This window comes from Solanum dulcamara, chromosome 7 (genome assembly GCF_947179165.1).
Source record: "Solanum dulcamara chromosome 7, daSolDulc1.2, whole genome shotgun sequence".
NCBI lineage: Eukaryota > Viridiplantae > Streptophyta > Magnoliopsida > Solanales > Solanaceae > Solanum > Solanum dulcamara.
In genome coordinates, this window is record NC_077243.1 from 2,367,710 (window position 1) to 2,384,969 (window position 17,260).

At 33.0% G+C, this 17,260-nt stretch overlaps 2 protein-coding genes across 2 annotated transcripts; both read right to left on the minus strand.

Annotated features, from left to right (window-relative positions):
- Window positions 1-183: 183 nt before the first annotated feature.
- On the minus strand, window positions 184-5,043 carry LOC129895150 (transcription factor bHLH68-like). Its single transcript, XM_055970812.1, has 7 exons — window positions 4,632-5,043; window positions 3,655-4,012; window positions 3,162-3,236; window positions 2,664-2,729; window positions 2,008-2,073; window positions 1,241-1,306; window positions 184-552 (listed from the first exon to the last, which is right to left on the minus strand). The coding sequence occupies exons 1-7, from the start codon at window positions 4,820-4,822 to the stop codon at window positions 430-432; spliced, it is 945 nt and encodes a 314-aa protein (XP_055826787.1). The 5' UTR covers window positions 4,823-5,043; the 3' UTR covers window positions 184-429.
- Window positions 5,044-7,710: 2,667 nt separating this feature from the next.
- Window positions 7,711-15,346, minus strand: LOC129895201 (peroxisome biogenesis protein 2-like). Its single transcript, XM_055970882.1, has 8 exons — window positions 15,006-15,346; window positions 13,682-13,795; window positions 13,410-13,563; window positions 12,479-12,615; window positions 11,126-11,226; window positions 9,469-9,586; window positions 8,866-9,032; window positions 7,711-8,097 (listed from the first exon to the last, which is right to left on the minus strand). Exons 1-8 carry the CDS (start codon window positions 15,132-15,134, stop codon window positions 7,968-7,970), a joined length of 1,050 nt encoding a protein of 349 aa, XP_055826857.1. The 5' UTR covers window positions 15,135-15,346; the 3' UTR covers window positions 7,711-7,967.
- Window positions 15,347-17,260: the final 1,914 nt, after the last annotated feature.

Consider the following 17,260-nt stretch of genomic DNA (forward strand, 5'->3'; position numbering starts at 1 on the left):
TCATTTTCCATCGAAACAACTCTAATGACTTTTTAAAGTAATGTGAACACTTTAATTTAAACACGTAATTATTTCTCTCTCTCTATATATATAATCAGTTTCAACACCAATATATATAGCTACTTTAAATCAGTTAAGCTAAATGATCACTCTAATTAATGTATATACAACACTTACAAACTAGCTTATACAAGCTTAATTTATGATCATTCATGAAATAAAATATGGCAATATTATTGGACCATACAATAACACTTTTATCCTTGTTCCTTCCTATTTAATTAGAAATGCAAAATATATAACATATAGCATCAGCAACAGTCAACCCTAACCAACTTATTGAGAGTGACCGCTTCTGATGTTATATAATATCATCATCATAATCAACATCAGTATATTATGGAAAACTAATTGTTACATTAATTAATATTATAAATATCCTCCTCCTCCTAGAGCTGGAGCCCAGTAATCTCCAACAGTATTGTTATTGTCACTTCCAACATGTTGTGTACAAGATATAGGAACCAAACACAACCCTCTACTCCTCAAATCCTGAAATATTTTTATTTCCAAATTAAACTATATTGTAAGAAACTATATATATGCAAAATGATGAAGGAAAAAGATATTTGATCACAATGCTGGTAATTACCATGCACAAACTAAGATGAAAAGAAACTAACATATTCAAACTAATTCCGGGGCGAAACTGCTGTTCTGCTTACTAGTATTCAAATAATTTACTCAAAACTTATAAATTCAAAATTCTAACTCCCATTGATTGATCAAACAGGTGGGACTAATTTCATGAGAGCATATATGTAGCTCAAATCTAGAAGTTGAATTATTGTATGAGTTCATAAAGTTGGCAACTTTAATTTTGCACCTTATATAGGACACAACTTCTTGTTTGAATAGAAATTTTGATGATATATACTCTGATTAATCTGCTTTACTACTAATAATGCAAATTAAAGCTAGCCTCGATCTCAAAGCTAGCTTTTTTTTTGTTAGGGATCCAATAAAGCATCTACTACTTTGTGGAGTAAATTAATTAAACAACTAAGTAGTATATATATGTATATTTTATTTCCTTGAATTCATGAAAGAAATTTATTATTCATGTTAATTAATCCAATATATGATTAGTCACATGCACGTGTTTGATGGATGTGAAAGAAGAGAATATTGGTAAATTATTGGAAAATGTGAAGGAAAAAAAGAAGTGCTTAGCTCTTACAGAAGATTGTTGGTGAGTGTGACCCATGCTTCCTGCTACATTGCCCATGTATGGAGAGCTCAATGCCTGTATATTTTAGTGCACCACTCAAAATTAAAGCTGCTACTCAAGGAAAAGAAAAAAATACTCCTACTACTATTTATTCCGTTATGTTATTTCATTTCATATGATGGTATTTGACTGACTATCAAATTAGTACCATTAAGATTTATAGTCATAAATATGTCATCATAACAGTTTTATGTCAATGAGAAAATTTCACTGAACGTTTTAAAGCTAGAGAATTTTAATGAAGCGGGATACGAATGAGATGTGAAAATAAAAGTTAATGAAGCGGGATACGAATCATGATATCTCATGTTCAAATTTTAGTTGAATGCAAAAATATTACAGTAAGTCATTTCTTTCCATTTATTCAAACTTAGAGCATGTTTTTAAATTGACTTATTTTAGGTGTTTTCAGCCAAAATAATTTTTAAATAATTTTATATTATTTGAGTAAAATAAAATGTGTTTTAAACACTAATTTTTAAGCCAAAATAAGAAAGATAGTATAAGTCAAAAACTTATGACTTTTAATTTATAAATCATAAGTGATCGATAAGATCATCCAAATAGACTCTTAGTCAGTAGATCGTTATCTGATACATGTGTTGACACAAGATAGCAAGTACCCTATAAAACTATTGTGCAAGATGACTCGAACACCATAATTATAATAATATCAGAAGAAATTAGGTTTTGTGAAATGGATGAAGAGAAGTAACCTGAATTTGTGCCTGAAGGAATCTGATGTAACCAATGGCTTCTGACAAGACGGAGGCTGTGTCAGTCTGCAAAAGAGAAACATATATACCCATGCCTATCACTTCTTCTTTTCTGCACAAATATAACTTTAAAGATGGCTATTTTTTAAAGCTAAATTAAAGTGCTCTTTTAGTAATCTCCTTTTATTGGTTTCATCATCATAAACTACTACTACTAAATTCACACTACAATTATATTTGTAGTATATATTTCAGTCAAAATGTTCTTTAATTTCCTGGCCTTCCTTATATTAGCATGGGAAAGAGGCTAAGTAACAAGAATTAAAATACCGTACAAAAAGATGAATTCATGATTTAAATATATTCCATTCAATTCTTATGATTTTTAGCAATAAATTGAAATTATAATAATTTTAGTAGGTTTTGACAAAGGTATTCAAAATTATGAGTTCAATTGACTTGCTACGTATCATGTTTCATTTATTTGAATTTAAGTTATATACGACATTGTAAATTTTCTTTATAATATCAAGGCCATTTAAATGATATTTACGTGTCTTGAAATATGATATCTATAATCTTAAAAAAATAAGACAAGAAACAATTGGTAAAGATGACCACATAATATATTAAATGTTAAACTCAATTAACTTTACCTTTCCAAATGGAGAAACAAGTTGGTGGAGTGCTGTTATCCTATCTCCTAGTTTCTCTTTTCTCACCTGCACTTCCGAATATAAACAAATTAAATTAATAATGATGATTTACTATTTTTGGATATCAGGTGAAAAAACAAAAGACAAAAAAAAAGTAAGTATTGATTTAATTAGAACTAAAGATTTGAGGTATATACCATCAGATTTAATTTCTCTAGTCATTATTTTCTATTATATTAACATTTTACTGAATGATCAAGTTTTCGATCAACTATAGTTTATCAATATGACTGAAGTATACTATATATATATATATATATATATATATATATATATATATATATATATATATATATATATACACTATCAATATGTATATATATTATATTTTTTAAATTAGATGATCGAATGATTCAGATCCGTAATTATTTCATAAAATAAAATTATAGATAAATATGGTTACATAGAGATTTGACTGTATATGAAAGAGAGAATTGCCTTTAGAGAGGGTTGAGCTGAAGAATGCTGAACTCTAGCCTTCTTAGTTACCCCACCACTTCTTGTGCTGTTGCGCTTTATTTCATGCAGTAGAGAAATTAATTAATAATGGTAAGAAAAAACAAAACAGAAAAAAAAAACAGATTAGGCAAAACATACTAAAAAGATGTAAAAAGGTTTTCACACAATTATCAGATCACTTATTAGATCATTAAAAGTAAATGTCTTAACAAATACGGTACATAATTAGTAACTGGACTACTATCACGCGTGAAAATTCACTTGAGTGAAAAAAATACCCATGAATCTAAATTTTACTATGACTAAAATTAGTTAGGCTAATCATGGATTATTTGGCGTTTATTAATCATAAAATCACCTTTTCCTTTTGGAATATTACTGATATTGTACTTATTGACTTTATGAAAAATCAATGATATGAAAGATAAAAAAAAAGCAATTTTTTTTAAAAGTAATTTGTTTTTTAACTTACCTCAGATGAATGGTCTGGATTCTTGGCTTCAACCACTTTGTTACTGCTGGTAATTTTATTAGCAGGAGATGATGAGAAGTTGAAAATATTATTATGGTTTAAATTAGTGGTAACACAAGAGCTAGCTGGTGACAAATCTTGATGGTAGTTACTATACAGTCCTTGGCCCACTACTTCTGATTTTACATCAAAAATAGGAACCCTAAAACTTGAATTAGATGGACTATTAATATTAATATTATTATTATTATGGATGGAATTCAAATTTTGGATTTCTTCCCAGTTCTCCAGCTTCTTGTATTGATGTTGAAAATGATCACTTATATCAGATTTTTCTTGATCACAAGATAATCCAGACCTGCAATATAATTAAAAAGGAACAAGTAATTAATATTAGTTAACACATAATTCATATAAATTCCAATTGATAGAAATGAAAATTAAAGGAACTATAGTTTATTTTGTGATGATTTTTCACTTCTTTTTTTTCTACTAGGTTAATCTGAAATTCTTATGGTTAAAGATAACCAATTTAGTAGTTGTTTTGGTTGGACTGAACTCTATTATGGACTTTTAACCACATTCTGCGTGTAGACCTTGTTTAAAATCTTTTTCTTCTTTAGAGCTCTGGTTATAATAGAAAAAGGACGAAGAAGAAGACATCAATAACAAAATTGATTGACGAGACAACTTATAATGTTCATGTCTCTCTATAAAACCCAAAAACTAAAAACTCATAGCATGATTTAATTTATTTTTTGGAAATAGAAAAGTAATTGAGCCTTTGAAGATTGATAAATGTAAAAGTTCCATGAGTAAAGCTTTTGGCACAATATTTGCAAATACACAAAAACTGCCAATGTTTGAACCCTCTACACAAACTCACTATAATTACTACAACAATTCAGTCTCAAGTTGACTGTATACAGTTTCGTATAAGCAAAAAAAAAAAAAAAAGAGAGAGAAGGAGATTTTACAGAAGTAGCTGGCTCCACGAACGAGGTAAATGATCTTGACTTGGATTATTATCAGCCAAAAAAATTGAAGATCCATAAAAATGTTGATTCGTCGTTGTAGAAGAAGAAGAAAGCTCATGAGATTCATGTGGATGCATGCTTGTGTTCATCATCATATTGTTCCACCAATTATTACTAGGGTTTCCAGCCATCAAGAAGGATTATTCTGAATAACACATCATATATACTATATAGTATTATTGTTTTCTTACTTTAATGTAATTAAGAGCCACACAATATAAAGAAAGAAGAAGAAGAAGGAAAAAAATAAATCCTTTTCAATGATTTTTTTCTTTCTTTCTTTCTTTTTAGGTAGCTAGCTTTGTCTGTCTTCTTTCCTTGTGAGAGCACCAAAACGAAACTTTGTTGAAGCTTTCAGCCTTGTTTTTGCTTTTCTTATAAGAGGTTCAATAAACCAATATGTCCTTTTCAACCAAAGTACTAGCCTTATATTTACTTGGTAGTGTTTCTTACTTGTGGGGTTGACAATTGCTTTGATGCTTTTTAATTTTTTGTTTTGCCCTCTCTGGCTACTTCTTTTATTTATGTGACACACTTATTTTTTTAGTGTGTTTTAACAAGACCAACGTACTTAAATGTCGAAACAAATATTTTTACACTTCTCATTTTATTCTTAATGAGGAAGTTTATTATCGACCCAAAATTTTACATATATAGATACACTAAATCGTGGGCAAATTACACTCAGTGGCCATTCAATCAAAATAATTATCAAAAAAATGGTCATTCGTTGTATAGGCATGTATAGTCAGTGTATATCATGTATAGTCAAGCTATATTTAGTTTTTGAGTGTATCATAATGTATATCCACTGTATATTTGCTATGATTTTGACTATTTTTGTATGTAAATAAAACATGGTTATATTTGTTGTAAACTAATTAGTTTATTGTATATATTTGAAATTGTCCCCTGAATCATTTCTCTTATTTTGTTTATTGTTGGACCTAAGTTATCAGGTTTTGTTATGACTTTGCTTCTGATATACAAATGTTATAACATATTTAAAATTTATCTCCACACAAATAATTAATAAAGCATATTTTTCATTTTTAAAAAAACTTGGATGGGATTCAAATTATGTAACATAAATGGAAAAGAAGGGGAGTATATTCTTCTTTGTGTTTTTAATTTTTTTGCTTTAGCTTTATTGTTAAAGGGTGGGGCAAGAAAAGGGAAAGTGGGGGAGTGTTTTCAGGCCATAAAAAAAACAAATGCTCGTGGGGTTTTAATTCCTTAATTTGGGGTGGTAACTTTGGGATTGTTATTTTTCTCTAACTTAGCTATATTTTTATAGATTCTAATAAAGGATAGCGTGCTCTTTTCCCAAGTAATGATTAATTAATTAACTCATATTGTATTTCTTATACTAGCTTAATATTATTGCAGGGTTTTTTTTTCTATTTACTTATTAGGCCATCTTAATTTGATAGTACAAAAAGTTACTATATATCATCAGGTCAAATTTTACCATTTGTTTTAGTTGATAGTAAAGTCTATTATGTAATCTTTACACAATTAAAACATGATATTTTTGCAACTTGATATGCAAGTGAAACTTAGTGCAGTATATAAATTTAGAAAAATTGAATTAACCAACCAAAAGCAATTCTGCGCGTGCGTTTGCCCTGCTGTATATGTGTGTGCATATGGATAATTAAAAGTATATATCCCTATGGTGGCCATCGTTTTGGTGTTTGCCCATTTGGGAATAGGGGCGGATCTACCATCTAATATATGAATTCACGTGAATTTAAGAATTCTATTAAATATTTGATAGTGAATTGAGTTATATATTATTGTGTATTAATTCATGTATTATTACTATATATTAACTTGAGATAAAAACTCATAAATTTCAAATCATGAATAAAGGAGGAACCAGCTTGTAGTTAAGGATTTATTGAGTTTTCTTCAACGGAAAAATATATTATTTATACATGACTTAAATTATTTTATATATATAGTAGATGTCGAATCTCTAGCTAATTAGTGTGTTTACTTATTCAAATTTTGAATTATTTTGTGAAAATTCTCATTCCACACCGCGCATAAATTGACATGTGTCTGGGTTGTTCTTGTGTACGTTGCAGTACTGATCAACTACTTTGTGCTGTCCTCTTTGGCCTATCTGGATCCCACTGACCCATCCATTTACCAACATTACCAAATTTTATTCCCATTCTCAGCTGTTTGTTCAAGGATTCATATGAAGCCTTTCTTTTTCACTTTTAATTGAGTTTTACAGACTAATTTCAAATATTGGTCTTAGTAACCATAGCAGGTAAGGCAAATTCAGATCCAATTATGGGTCTTATTGAATCTATAACATAATTCCAATAATTAAAGCAGCCTTTTTATCCTAACTTGCGTTCGAGCTCAGACTGCTATATATATTCATGGACAAGTGTTGTTTTTATTTGAGCTTTTTTGACCATGTAGACCCAACCTAAAAAAGGAACTATGATGCTGAAAGAGAGAGGTCTTACCTTCAATGCAATTCATTGGGTGATTTACAGCCTTCGAATTAGGCGATTTTGTACTTTTGACCTTACTTTTTCCATGGGCAAAACTTCAAGTTTAACATTTGATCTTGAAAGGTTGCAAATGGGACAGGTTAAAAATTCAAGACCACTCATAATTTCGATTCATTCACTCACCTATAAGGCCATAGAAAGAGGAGGCTAAACAAAACAAAAAGATAAGGATTAGTGAAATACAAGCCCCACGAAATCACACGTTATGATGAACTTTTGTTGCTCAAAACTTCAACCGTTAAAAACTTTTGCTACAGAAACAGCAACTGGTAAATTTAGCTAGCTATCAATTCTCAGTTAAAAGTATTATATTTGACAACTTTACACGCAGATTCAAACCACAGCACACTGGCTTGCAATTTGTAACAGTAAGGAAATGAAAAATTGCTCTTACCTTTCTTTTTCACCTTTTCTTTTAACTAGCAAGTTACCCTGAGCAAAGCTAAAAAAGGGCTACTTGAGCCATCTGATAAAAAATTGAATTAATTGTGACCTGTGACTGATCAAACTTTTAATAGAATCTTCAAGATAGACATATAAATGAGATTATAGGAAAGTAAAGCTACATTACAAAAGATAAGAACTTTAACAAATGAATGCACTCAATAAAGCAGAACAAGTCGCTTTATCAAGGAATCTTGATTCCTAGTTCTATTTCTGTGTTATCTTTGACAACTTTTGATCCATAGTTTGAATGAAGCTTGCCTTTCCCGTCATTTCATTTCACCTTTCACAAGAATTATTGTATCTGACTAATGTTGTTGACCGAACCACCATGTCTTTGCATAGCAGCAATCGATTCGCCACATCGGAGGCAACGAAAAGACTGAGAAGCGGAGCACCGTGTTTGAAGACAGTAGTAACAGTAGCTGTATGGTGAACATACATAAAACTCACATGAACAACAGTTACTAACACTAAAGCAAGAAATCGACACATGAATGACGTCAACCCAAATGGATTACAAGATGAATGCACAAGCAAGATCTCCCCTCTGCAATATCTACAGTTACAATGCCTTAATAGTTCACTGACTACCATAGATATTCGAGTTACCTCATCTAAACTTAGTTTGTAAGCGACTACTGAGTTCTATTAGGTAGTTCTTATAGGTATCAGATCTATCCCGATGTGCCATTTTCCCCACCTTTTGATCCATTTGATGGTAAAGTCCTGAATCTATTTGAAAATGAATTGGTAAGGTAAAGTACTCTTCTAGTTTCACTTCTTGAATTAAAAATTTAACTAGCTCTAAAATTTGATGCCATCGGTGTCTATAAAACACTGGATGTGAAGTTCATTTAAAAGATACAGGAGGATACGAGGCTCTGAAAAAATAAAATATTTTTCTAAACAGCCCTGATGTGTTTAATATAGTTTCGAGTCTCAAGGCTTCTCTTCTTTGCAATCTACAAAGTTACACCTATGTACAGCCCACGACTCCATATATACGATATGACTACATAAGCATAAGATTGTTGTTCTCCAATTTCAGTGAATTCAACTAATTCTTAAAACTTCAATTCATAGTTTGATTAAGTTTCGATATAATAGAGTTCCTACTAAATGCATAAACATTTGAAAGATACATTGTATCGCCATTCTACTGTAAAATTGTAAGCATGCAATACATGTACCTGTGCTGACAAGGGATAGCTAAAAATTGAATGGTTGGCTTTCCTTGACAGATTGGGCACAAAGTGTCATCCACTGAAGAGTCTGAAAATTTATCCTTTGAGAATGGATGAAGAAAAGTCTTGACAGATGATGAATTGAGAAGGGGAAGAACCAAGAGCAGCAATTCCTGCATATCAGAACAGTTGATGATGTACATTCATTCGTTTGTCAGAAAAAGATAACAAAAGAACATACTTCCATCCGTATTGTTTGCTAAACAGATGCACTTGTCAACAAAATAAAATACCAAACAATTAACTATAAGTTTTTACGTCAGAAGACCAACTTCGAGCTCCATCCCCATACCCATACCCGCCAACAAAATAAGACTGACACAAGTTGGAAAACAAGATCTGTTAGCCCTTTGGCAGCAAGTACAAAAGCAAAGTGATGTTCTTTCTGGGCCCTTCCTTTTTTTTTTATAAGGTTAAGGACCTCTTTCCTAACAGATGATTGATAGCAAAATTGCAGACACAGATAATCAGATAATTCGTCATCAATATTCCCTCTTCAGGAATGACCATATAAAATCTGCAACACTCTGCTAATGGATGGAAAATTACCGAGAATTCATTCCACACCAATTGGCGATTCATGTACTCGAAGCTCACGGCTCTGTTCATATTTGGGCTGCTATAAACAAGCCTGGCTCTTAAAGCTCTTTCAATGAGATTCCTATACCTGCATGTCATTGATACATGTAGAGTAACCAGTAAATCCCAAAATACATAGCAAGTTATATTCTTAATTCCAGTCAATCTGAAGACCATATGTACTGGACACTTGTAGCAGTCAACCCCTGTTTAACAGTTAAACCATTTTCAGAAGGTCTCATGTACAGCATCCTTACAGCATTCAATGATCGAGTATGTTCAACAGTTAAGCCCTGCTACCAGCAATGCATCTAGATTTTCTACCCTCCACTTAACTATCATGCTTTTGTCTGCGGCAAGGCTCAAAACAGGGATGTGCGCAGTGCGCCTTACCACACATCATGCATAATGCTATTACCAGAAGAGCAAATTTCAGGGGACATTTTCCAACTTCGGTATTATATTCTTAATTCCAGTCAATCTAAAGGTCAATATACAGAACACTCATAGCAGGCAGCACATGTAGGAAACACGCTCAACAATTAGACCCTTTTTAAAATGTCATATGTACAAGACCCTCACAGAAATAAACCTATGCACGGAACCTTCTACCAAGAATGTCACTAAATTTTCTAACTTCAAGTCTTTTTACCTTCTTTATTTTGAGTTCTTTGTTTTGCCATTTTACGTTTTCCTCTGTGTGAGGTGAAGGATCCTTGGAACGTCATCATTAACTAAGAGTTATCGTGGAATCACCTCAATATTCTGTCTCTCCCTGTTCCTGGACAACAAAGCTGTCCCAGAAAAATATTTGGTTTCATTGGACAGAACAATTTCAAAAATGTCCATTAACAATTTTTAACCAAAGACTTGGCTCGACTTAGTTGGCAGCCAATAACACAATCCAGCTAACACAGATGATAAAGCCCCACACAGCCTTGCAGCTCTGCTATTTTTTTTTTCCATGCATGTCCATTGCTAAGCAAGTGCACTGATTTTTTTTTGTTAAGGTAAGTAATTTTATTAACACTTGGGGATAACCCCTGTATACAAGCTGTATACCAAAAGAGAGAACCTAAATCAACATATGATTCTCAAAAAGGAGACTCAATCTTCTATACAAATTGGGTCTCGTGTGAACACCAAAAGAAAACTCGAAACAAAAGTTTATTTTGCAATATCTTGTTCAACCCCTTCAAAAGCTCTCCTATTTCTTTCTCCAAATAACAACATAACTGCTAGCGGGGTAACATTCCATGCCCTAGGACTTCTCTCTCCCTCCTGTAAGCCCAGGTATGTAATGCCTCCTTCACTGTGTTTGGAATCACCCGAAACCAATTAAGAACTACTCTCCACAGTCTGTTAGCCACTAGACGATGCAATAAGAGATGATCCACTGATTCAAGTAGCATAAGTTCATCTCTTTCTTTATTAAAGCAGTAGTATGGCATAATGCAGCTGCTATAGGAGTTCGTCAATTCTTTTATTTTCTTTTATTTGGTAGGCATGTCAGGCATCTTTCTAAGAGATAAGAAAGGACTGCACAACCAGAGAAAAGTGTAAAAGAATTGCGAGCATGCTTTCGAAAGAAATAAGAAGCAAAAAGTATTTACAATTAGAGATGTACCTTCCTGTATAAAGAAAAAGAAGTAGATTACTGAAAGATGCTGCTTTATAGATCCCTTCCATCCGTTGTATTAATAACCATGCTCGGCGTGCCAAGGACCTCTGAAGAAGACACAAGATTAACAAATCAAGGATAAATCGTACAATTGACACTTGATAGTTACTATTTTACCTGTTCAAATTTGAATCATAAAATAACCACTGCAACAATTCTCAAAGAGAGATATCAAGTCTATCAGGAAGGTCATGGAGGCTATGGGTCATTTCAGCAGTGTCACTGGATTGCATGCTAATGTGGACAAAACTAACATTTTCCTGGCAGGTGTGGAAGATGCACAGAAGGAAGAGATATTGGCCTATACAAGATTCTCAGTAAGGACCCTCCCTATTAGATATCTTGGGTTGCCTCTATCATCCCAGAAATGGAACAAAATGGATTGTCATCAGCTTGTGGAGAAGATAACAGCAAGAATCAACACTGTTTATTCTAAACATCTTCTAATGCTGGGAGACTGCTTTACAGTTTACACCTGCCTTATGCTGGGAGACTGCTTTACAGTTTGCACCTGTCTTATGCTAGTAAATAAGTGGAGTTGAGTTATACAATGTCTCACAGCATAAGACCAAGCTGATGTATAGCATATACAATGGATTCAGAGGAAGCATAGGACAAATATGAAGAAGAAGCTAATACTGCTCTATGGAGTGTTATGATCTACAGCATTTGGCAAGCTAATAATTGGAGAATCTTCAGGAACACAATAGTATATAGCAGTTTTGTCACAGAACAGATACAGAAAGATATGAGGATTAGAGTAGGAGTGATATAGAGTTCAAAGAGAGCACAGAAATGTAGGGATTTATTTTCATAGAATTTGTATGTAGTGGTGATGCTGTGTCTTTGTTTTCTGTGAGGCCTATGTAACAGGGAGCATCCATCCTAGAAGGTGGTCTTCCTTTAGTCCTAGGAGCTCTTTTTGCGTATTCTTTTTTCATCAATGGTAATTTCACAGTTATTACCAAATAAAAAATCTATTTTGGATGACCAAATTTGAATAGACAACATATCAACATAAGATTTAAAATTGAACCATTCAAATTTATGTGGCTTCAGAAGCAGGAAAAAGTTAATCTTTTTATGACATTGAGCCTTCATGCTTCCTCAACTTCAGCAAATAGTTATAAATGAGCTCTGCTTTCCTTCTAAAGGGAGTTCTACCAAATTTCATTATACCAAATGCACGACATATTACTTCTACTTATCTCAATACAGAGAGCAGCAAAGAGTGTACTTACAATTAATCGAACATACATGTAAACAAACAAGTGAGATGAGTGAGGAAGAGGACTATACCTGCTCAGAGTCGCCCCATCTTCGAAAAGCAGAAAATGATTGAAGACGAGCCAACATATATTGCCCACCAACAGTAGCGACACAGTACAATATCTTCTGAGCAACTGTAATACCAGGCCCCTCCAATCCTGTTCGAACTAACATATGCAGAAAAGCAAAACTATGGTTGGAACTATGAATGCTGATGCAAGGAGGCACAAGATCAAAAATGAAATTCAATTAAGTCAAGCTATCAACACTAGCAACTTCAAGTAGAAGTTAAGACAAGCAAGATTTTCAAGCCAATCCCTCAAGTCCCTTCATATAATCCTGAATATTTGCTAAATACTATTTGGACTTCCCAAAATTACTGAATATTGGATCATTTATACAAAAGTAAAAATTTACAGGTCTCACATATCTCAAGCTATCTTAAGTAATCGATGAGAGCGAGTCCACGGATGGTGATAATGTGGACTTGAATGCCTTCAGATATTACCATGAAAGAAGGAATATGTTACAAGTGAGGTGATACCATTATCTGGTTAAAAGGGTCTGAATGCAAGAGATAGAACTCTTTTAAATAGTAAAAAAGAATAAAGAAAAAGTTTCAATTCATGCCATCAACCATGAACTCAGTCTCAAATCAAAGTGAATGCCTGAATGCTAACCTTAAGTATTTAATAAGTTTTGCTGCAACTATTCTCACCGCGTCCCAATTCCCAGGAACTAGCAACATTAAATGTCTCAAGTTTGAACAATTTCAACACCAGAAGTTGAAGAAAATAGTGAATTAGCTTAAATAACAACATAGTATCCAGCTGATTAATATAGAAAAAAAGGATCTTAGTAAGAGCAACTTTTTTCGTCTTGAACAGTAAATAAAAGAAGAGTTTGTTAGTAGCAACTTACACAAAGTGACAAAAGGATTAAGTAAGAGACGCTATCTAACCTTTTCCTCTCACTTCAACCGCACGTTCATCTCTATACCTCAAATTCATTAGAGCATTACCCGGTGTAGGCTTATCAACCCAGATAGAAAAACGCCAGATAAGGAACTCCAAGAAAGCATCAAGTTCTGGCTCATATTGAAAAAGCATTCCTGGCTGATCCAAAAGGGAAGAAACAAAAGGAAATTAAATGTATATCAAATTATTATCAGAACACAAATAATGAAGAGGTGAGGTGAGTCCCTTATAAGTTGGCAGGTTACATTACACGTACCTTCATCAAAGAGAAGACCTTAACCAACTGTTCCTTTAGCATGGCGGACATTTCAATGTCCAATCTTGCTGCATCTACCTGATTAACTCTTGATATTGAAATTGGAATGGCAGACTGTGAAAACAAGCAAGCAATGGAAACATATTAGTGGGAGATAAAAGTCGGTAAATAATACATCAAACGTAATCCTCCTTAATTCATCTTTCACCCATCCTGGGGTCTCAGAAAGGAAAAAGGACAAGGGGAACACATTAACATGGTTTTTTCAAAACCTCTGTAGATGTAGATAACAATATTTCCCATAAAAAAGTGGATTGAGAACCATGAGGTCTCAAGTTCATTTATGCAAAAACATTATGTGATTTCTTCCCATCCAAGCCTTGGCGGACAGAGTTACATGTGTTGGTGGAAAGTAGCAAGTGGGTATGGAATTAGTTGACATGTACGCAAGTTGGCCCAGACACACGGTTATCAAAAAAATAATTAAATGAGCTATAAATACATATAATTTCTACAAAGAAACACACACTACATAGTCATTAATTACACCTTTTTGGATGGTTGTTACCCGTTGTATTGTATTGTTAGTTTTAAATACAATATTTATTTTGATTGTTATTTAAATTGTATTGTATAGTATAGTTTAAATCCATCATTAGGTAATGACAAAAAGTCTCATTTTGTGTAATGATAGATTGATGTGATCGTGTTGTTATCTTAATATATTCTTCTCATTTTATCTTTACTTATTATTTAATAATCTTATTTTATCATTTACCCTACATTTTCATAAAAGTTCAACATACCTCGTATCCTACTTTTCTTATAAGTTTATCATTCAAATTGTCGATGTGTGACATTATAAAATGATGGAGAACGATACAATTTATCCAAATTTGTATTCATTAAAACAATAGAGTACAACACAATACAATACATTATGAAACATTACGTAACAACCATACAAACAGAGTGTAAAGGTTTCTATAGAATGACTGAGTCCATTCCCTAATAAGATGCTTTGAAGCAATAAGCTTGATTATTGCAGCTAGTTCAAAGCAAACTAGCAATACATTAGCATTGTAGCGAGAACATCAACGCCTATTCTGAGTACCTTTTCATTTTTCATCCCTTACTAGAACATACACAAGTAAGTAACAACTAGAACATAAGAAGTGTCTTACTTCGCTAGGCGGGCTTAACCTTATCATCACTCACAGCATTGAGCAGAACTCATTTGATGTGACTCAACTATAAGCCAAGCATATAACGAGCAGAAAAGGAAGATGGATAAAAAAATTAAAATACAGATAGTGATATACACCTGATGAGATGAAGCAAGAGACTGCCACGGAGGAAGTAATTTATAGTATGTACTGAGCCAAGCATCTTCCTGTGGCGGTAGATCACCGATGGACGAGGATGCTGATGAAGCTAGGGTTTGTCTAGCCATATTCTAATAGGACGAATTTCAGCTGAATTTCAATGGCAAAGAGATGTGCCGGAAAAATTGAGAATCTCAGCTGGCGGTTCCAGAGAGCAATTTCACAGACGACGCAGGACTAATTCTGGTGGTTAATTTACAAAATGTTTTTCTTATGGGAAAAGGGCATTTTCGTCTCTGAGAATAATTAATGAAAACGATGAGGCGTTCATCGAAAGTCTCGATATTTAGTCTCGAAGAGACCCACAATTTTCACTAGTTTTTTCTTATAAACAAATCCTTATAAAATGACAAAATTGTCTTGTTACATTAGTTACATCATCACCCACAAATATATAAGATATTCCTAAGTTTTTTATTAATTATCAAATTTTGAGTTTATCATTTTACCTCTATTAATTGATAAAATTTTAGGGGTGCGGGCAGTTCGATTTGAGGGCTATGCGGAGGGGTAGGGATGATTAGACAGGATGTGGAGAACCTCTGTATCACCAAGAACATTACCTTAGACAGGAAAGAGTGGAGGTCGCGTATTAGGATAGAAGGCTAGTAAGAGTAGAAGGATAGCAGGGTTAGAATGTTGCCATTATAGTTGTGTTGTTATTGCCCTTGATTATCCCATTATCTTGATATTGGTATTGTGCTTGTCTTGTAGAATTTGCATCGCTATATATATATATATATATATATATTATCAACCAAGTAATATCAACCAAGTAAAATGGTTGTCCACTTAAAATGGTGGATAGTCCATTTACTTTTTAAGTGGGTAAAATGCCCATTAATATTTTCCTCCACTTGTAAATATGGCTATAAATATAGCCTTAAACTTCAATGTAAAAACACACAAAACACATAAAAGAAAGAATTGCTATTACTCTCTCTATATTACTACTCTCTCTATTAACACTTTCTATATACATATTCTCTTGTTCTTCTTTCTTTATAAAATTGTCAAGTTAGTTAATTCATAACACGTTATCAGCACGAAGCTCTAATTTTTCAGAAAATTAACTTCTATATCAGGTATATCTACTAAAGAAATTTAATTTTTAAGTTATCTTTGTTACTTTCAAATTAATTTTCATCATGTCAAACTTGTCAAAATTGGAATTTGTGGTACTTGATATTTCTGGTAAAAATTATTTGTCATGGGTACTTGATGCTGAAATTCACCTTACCGCTAAGGGTCTTGGTGATGCTATAATTGAAGGAAATACAACATCAAGTCAGGATAAAGCAAAGGCTATGATTTTCCTTCGTCATCATCTAGATGAAAGCCTAAAAATAGAATACTTGACAGTGAAAGATCCACTTGAATTATGGAAAGACTTAAAAGGGAGGTATGACCACCTCAGGGCAACGGTATTGCCAAGGGCTCGTTATGAGTGGATGCACTTACGGTTTCAAGATTTTAAAACCGTAATTGAGTATAATTCTGTTGTATTTAGAATAACTTCCCAATTAAAATTATGTGGGGAAAATATAAATGATGAGGACATGTTAGAAAAGACACTAACTACTTTTCATGCCTCTAATGTAATATTACAGCAGCAATACCGTGAAAAGGGTTTTAAAAAATATTCTGAATTGATATCATGCCTTCTGGTGGCTGAACAACATAATGCCCTTTTAATGAAAAATCATGAAGCCCGTCCCACTGGAACTGCTCCGTTACCGGAGGCAAATATGATAAAAGCACATGGCCAGTCTGAAAGAAGACATAATAAATATCAAGGTCACAATAATGTGCGTGGGCGTGGCAATGACAGAGGACGATATAATAATCGTCGTGGTGGTGGTCAACATAAAAGGGAGAACAATATCAGTTCTCAAAATGGCCCTTCAAAAAGTAACTGTCATCGTTGTGGCATGAAAGGCCACTGAAAAAATGAATGTCGGACGCCTGAGCATTTTGTAAGACTTTATCAAAATTCTTTTAAAAGAAAGGCAAATAGAGGTGGTGCCTCTTCTTCTAATGCTCGGATAGAGTCACACTTGGCGTTCGAAAATAATATTGAGGCAAGGCCTTTGAATAATGATAATATTGAAGCAAATCTGGCCTTAAGGGATGATGATTTTAATGACCTCAATGATATTACTCATTTGGAGGTTGAAGATTTTTTCAAGGATCT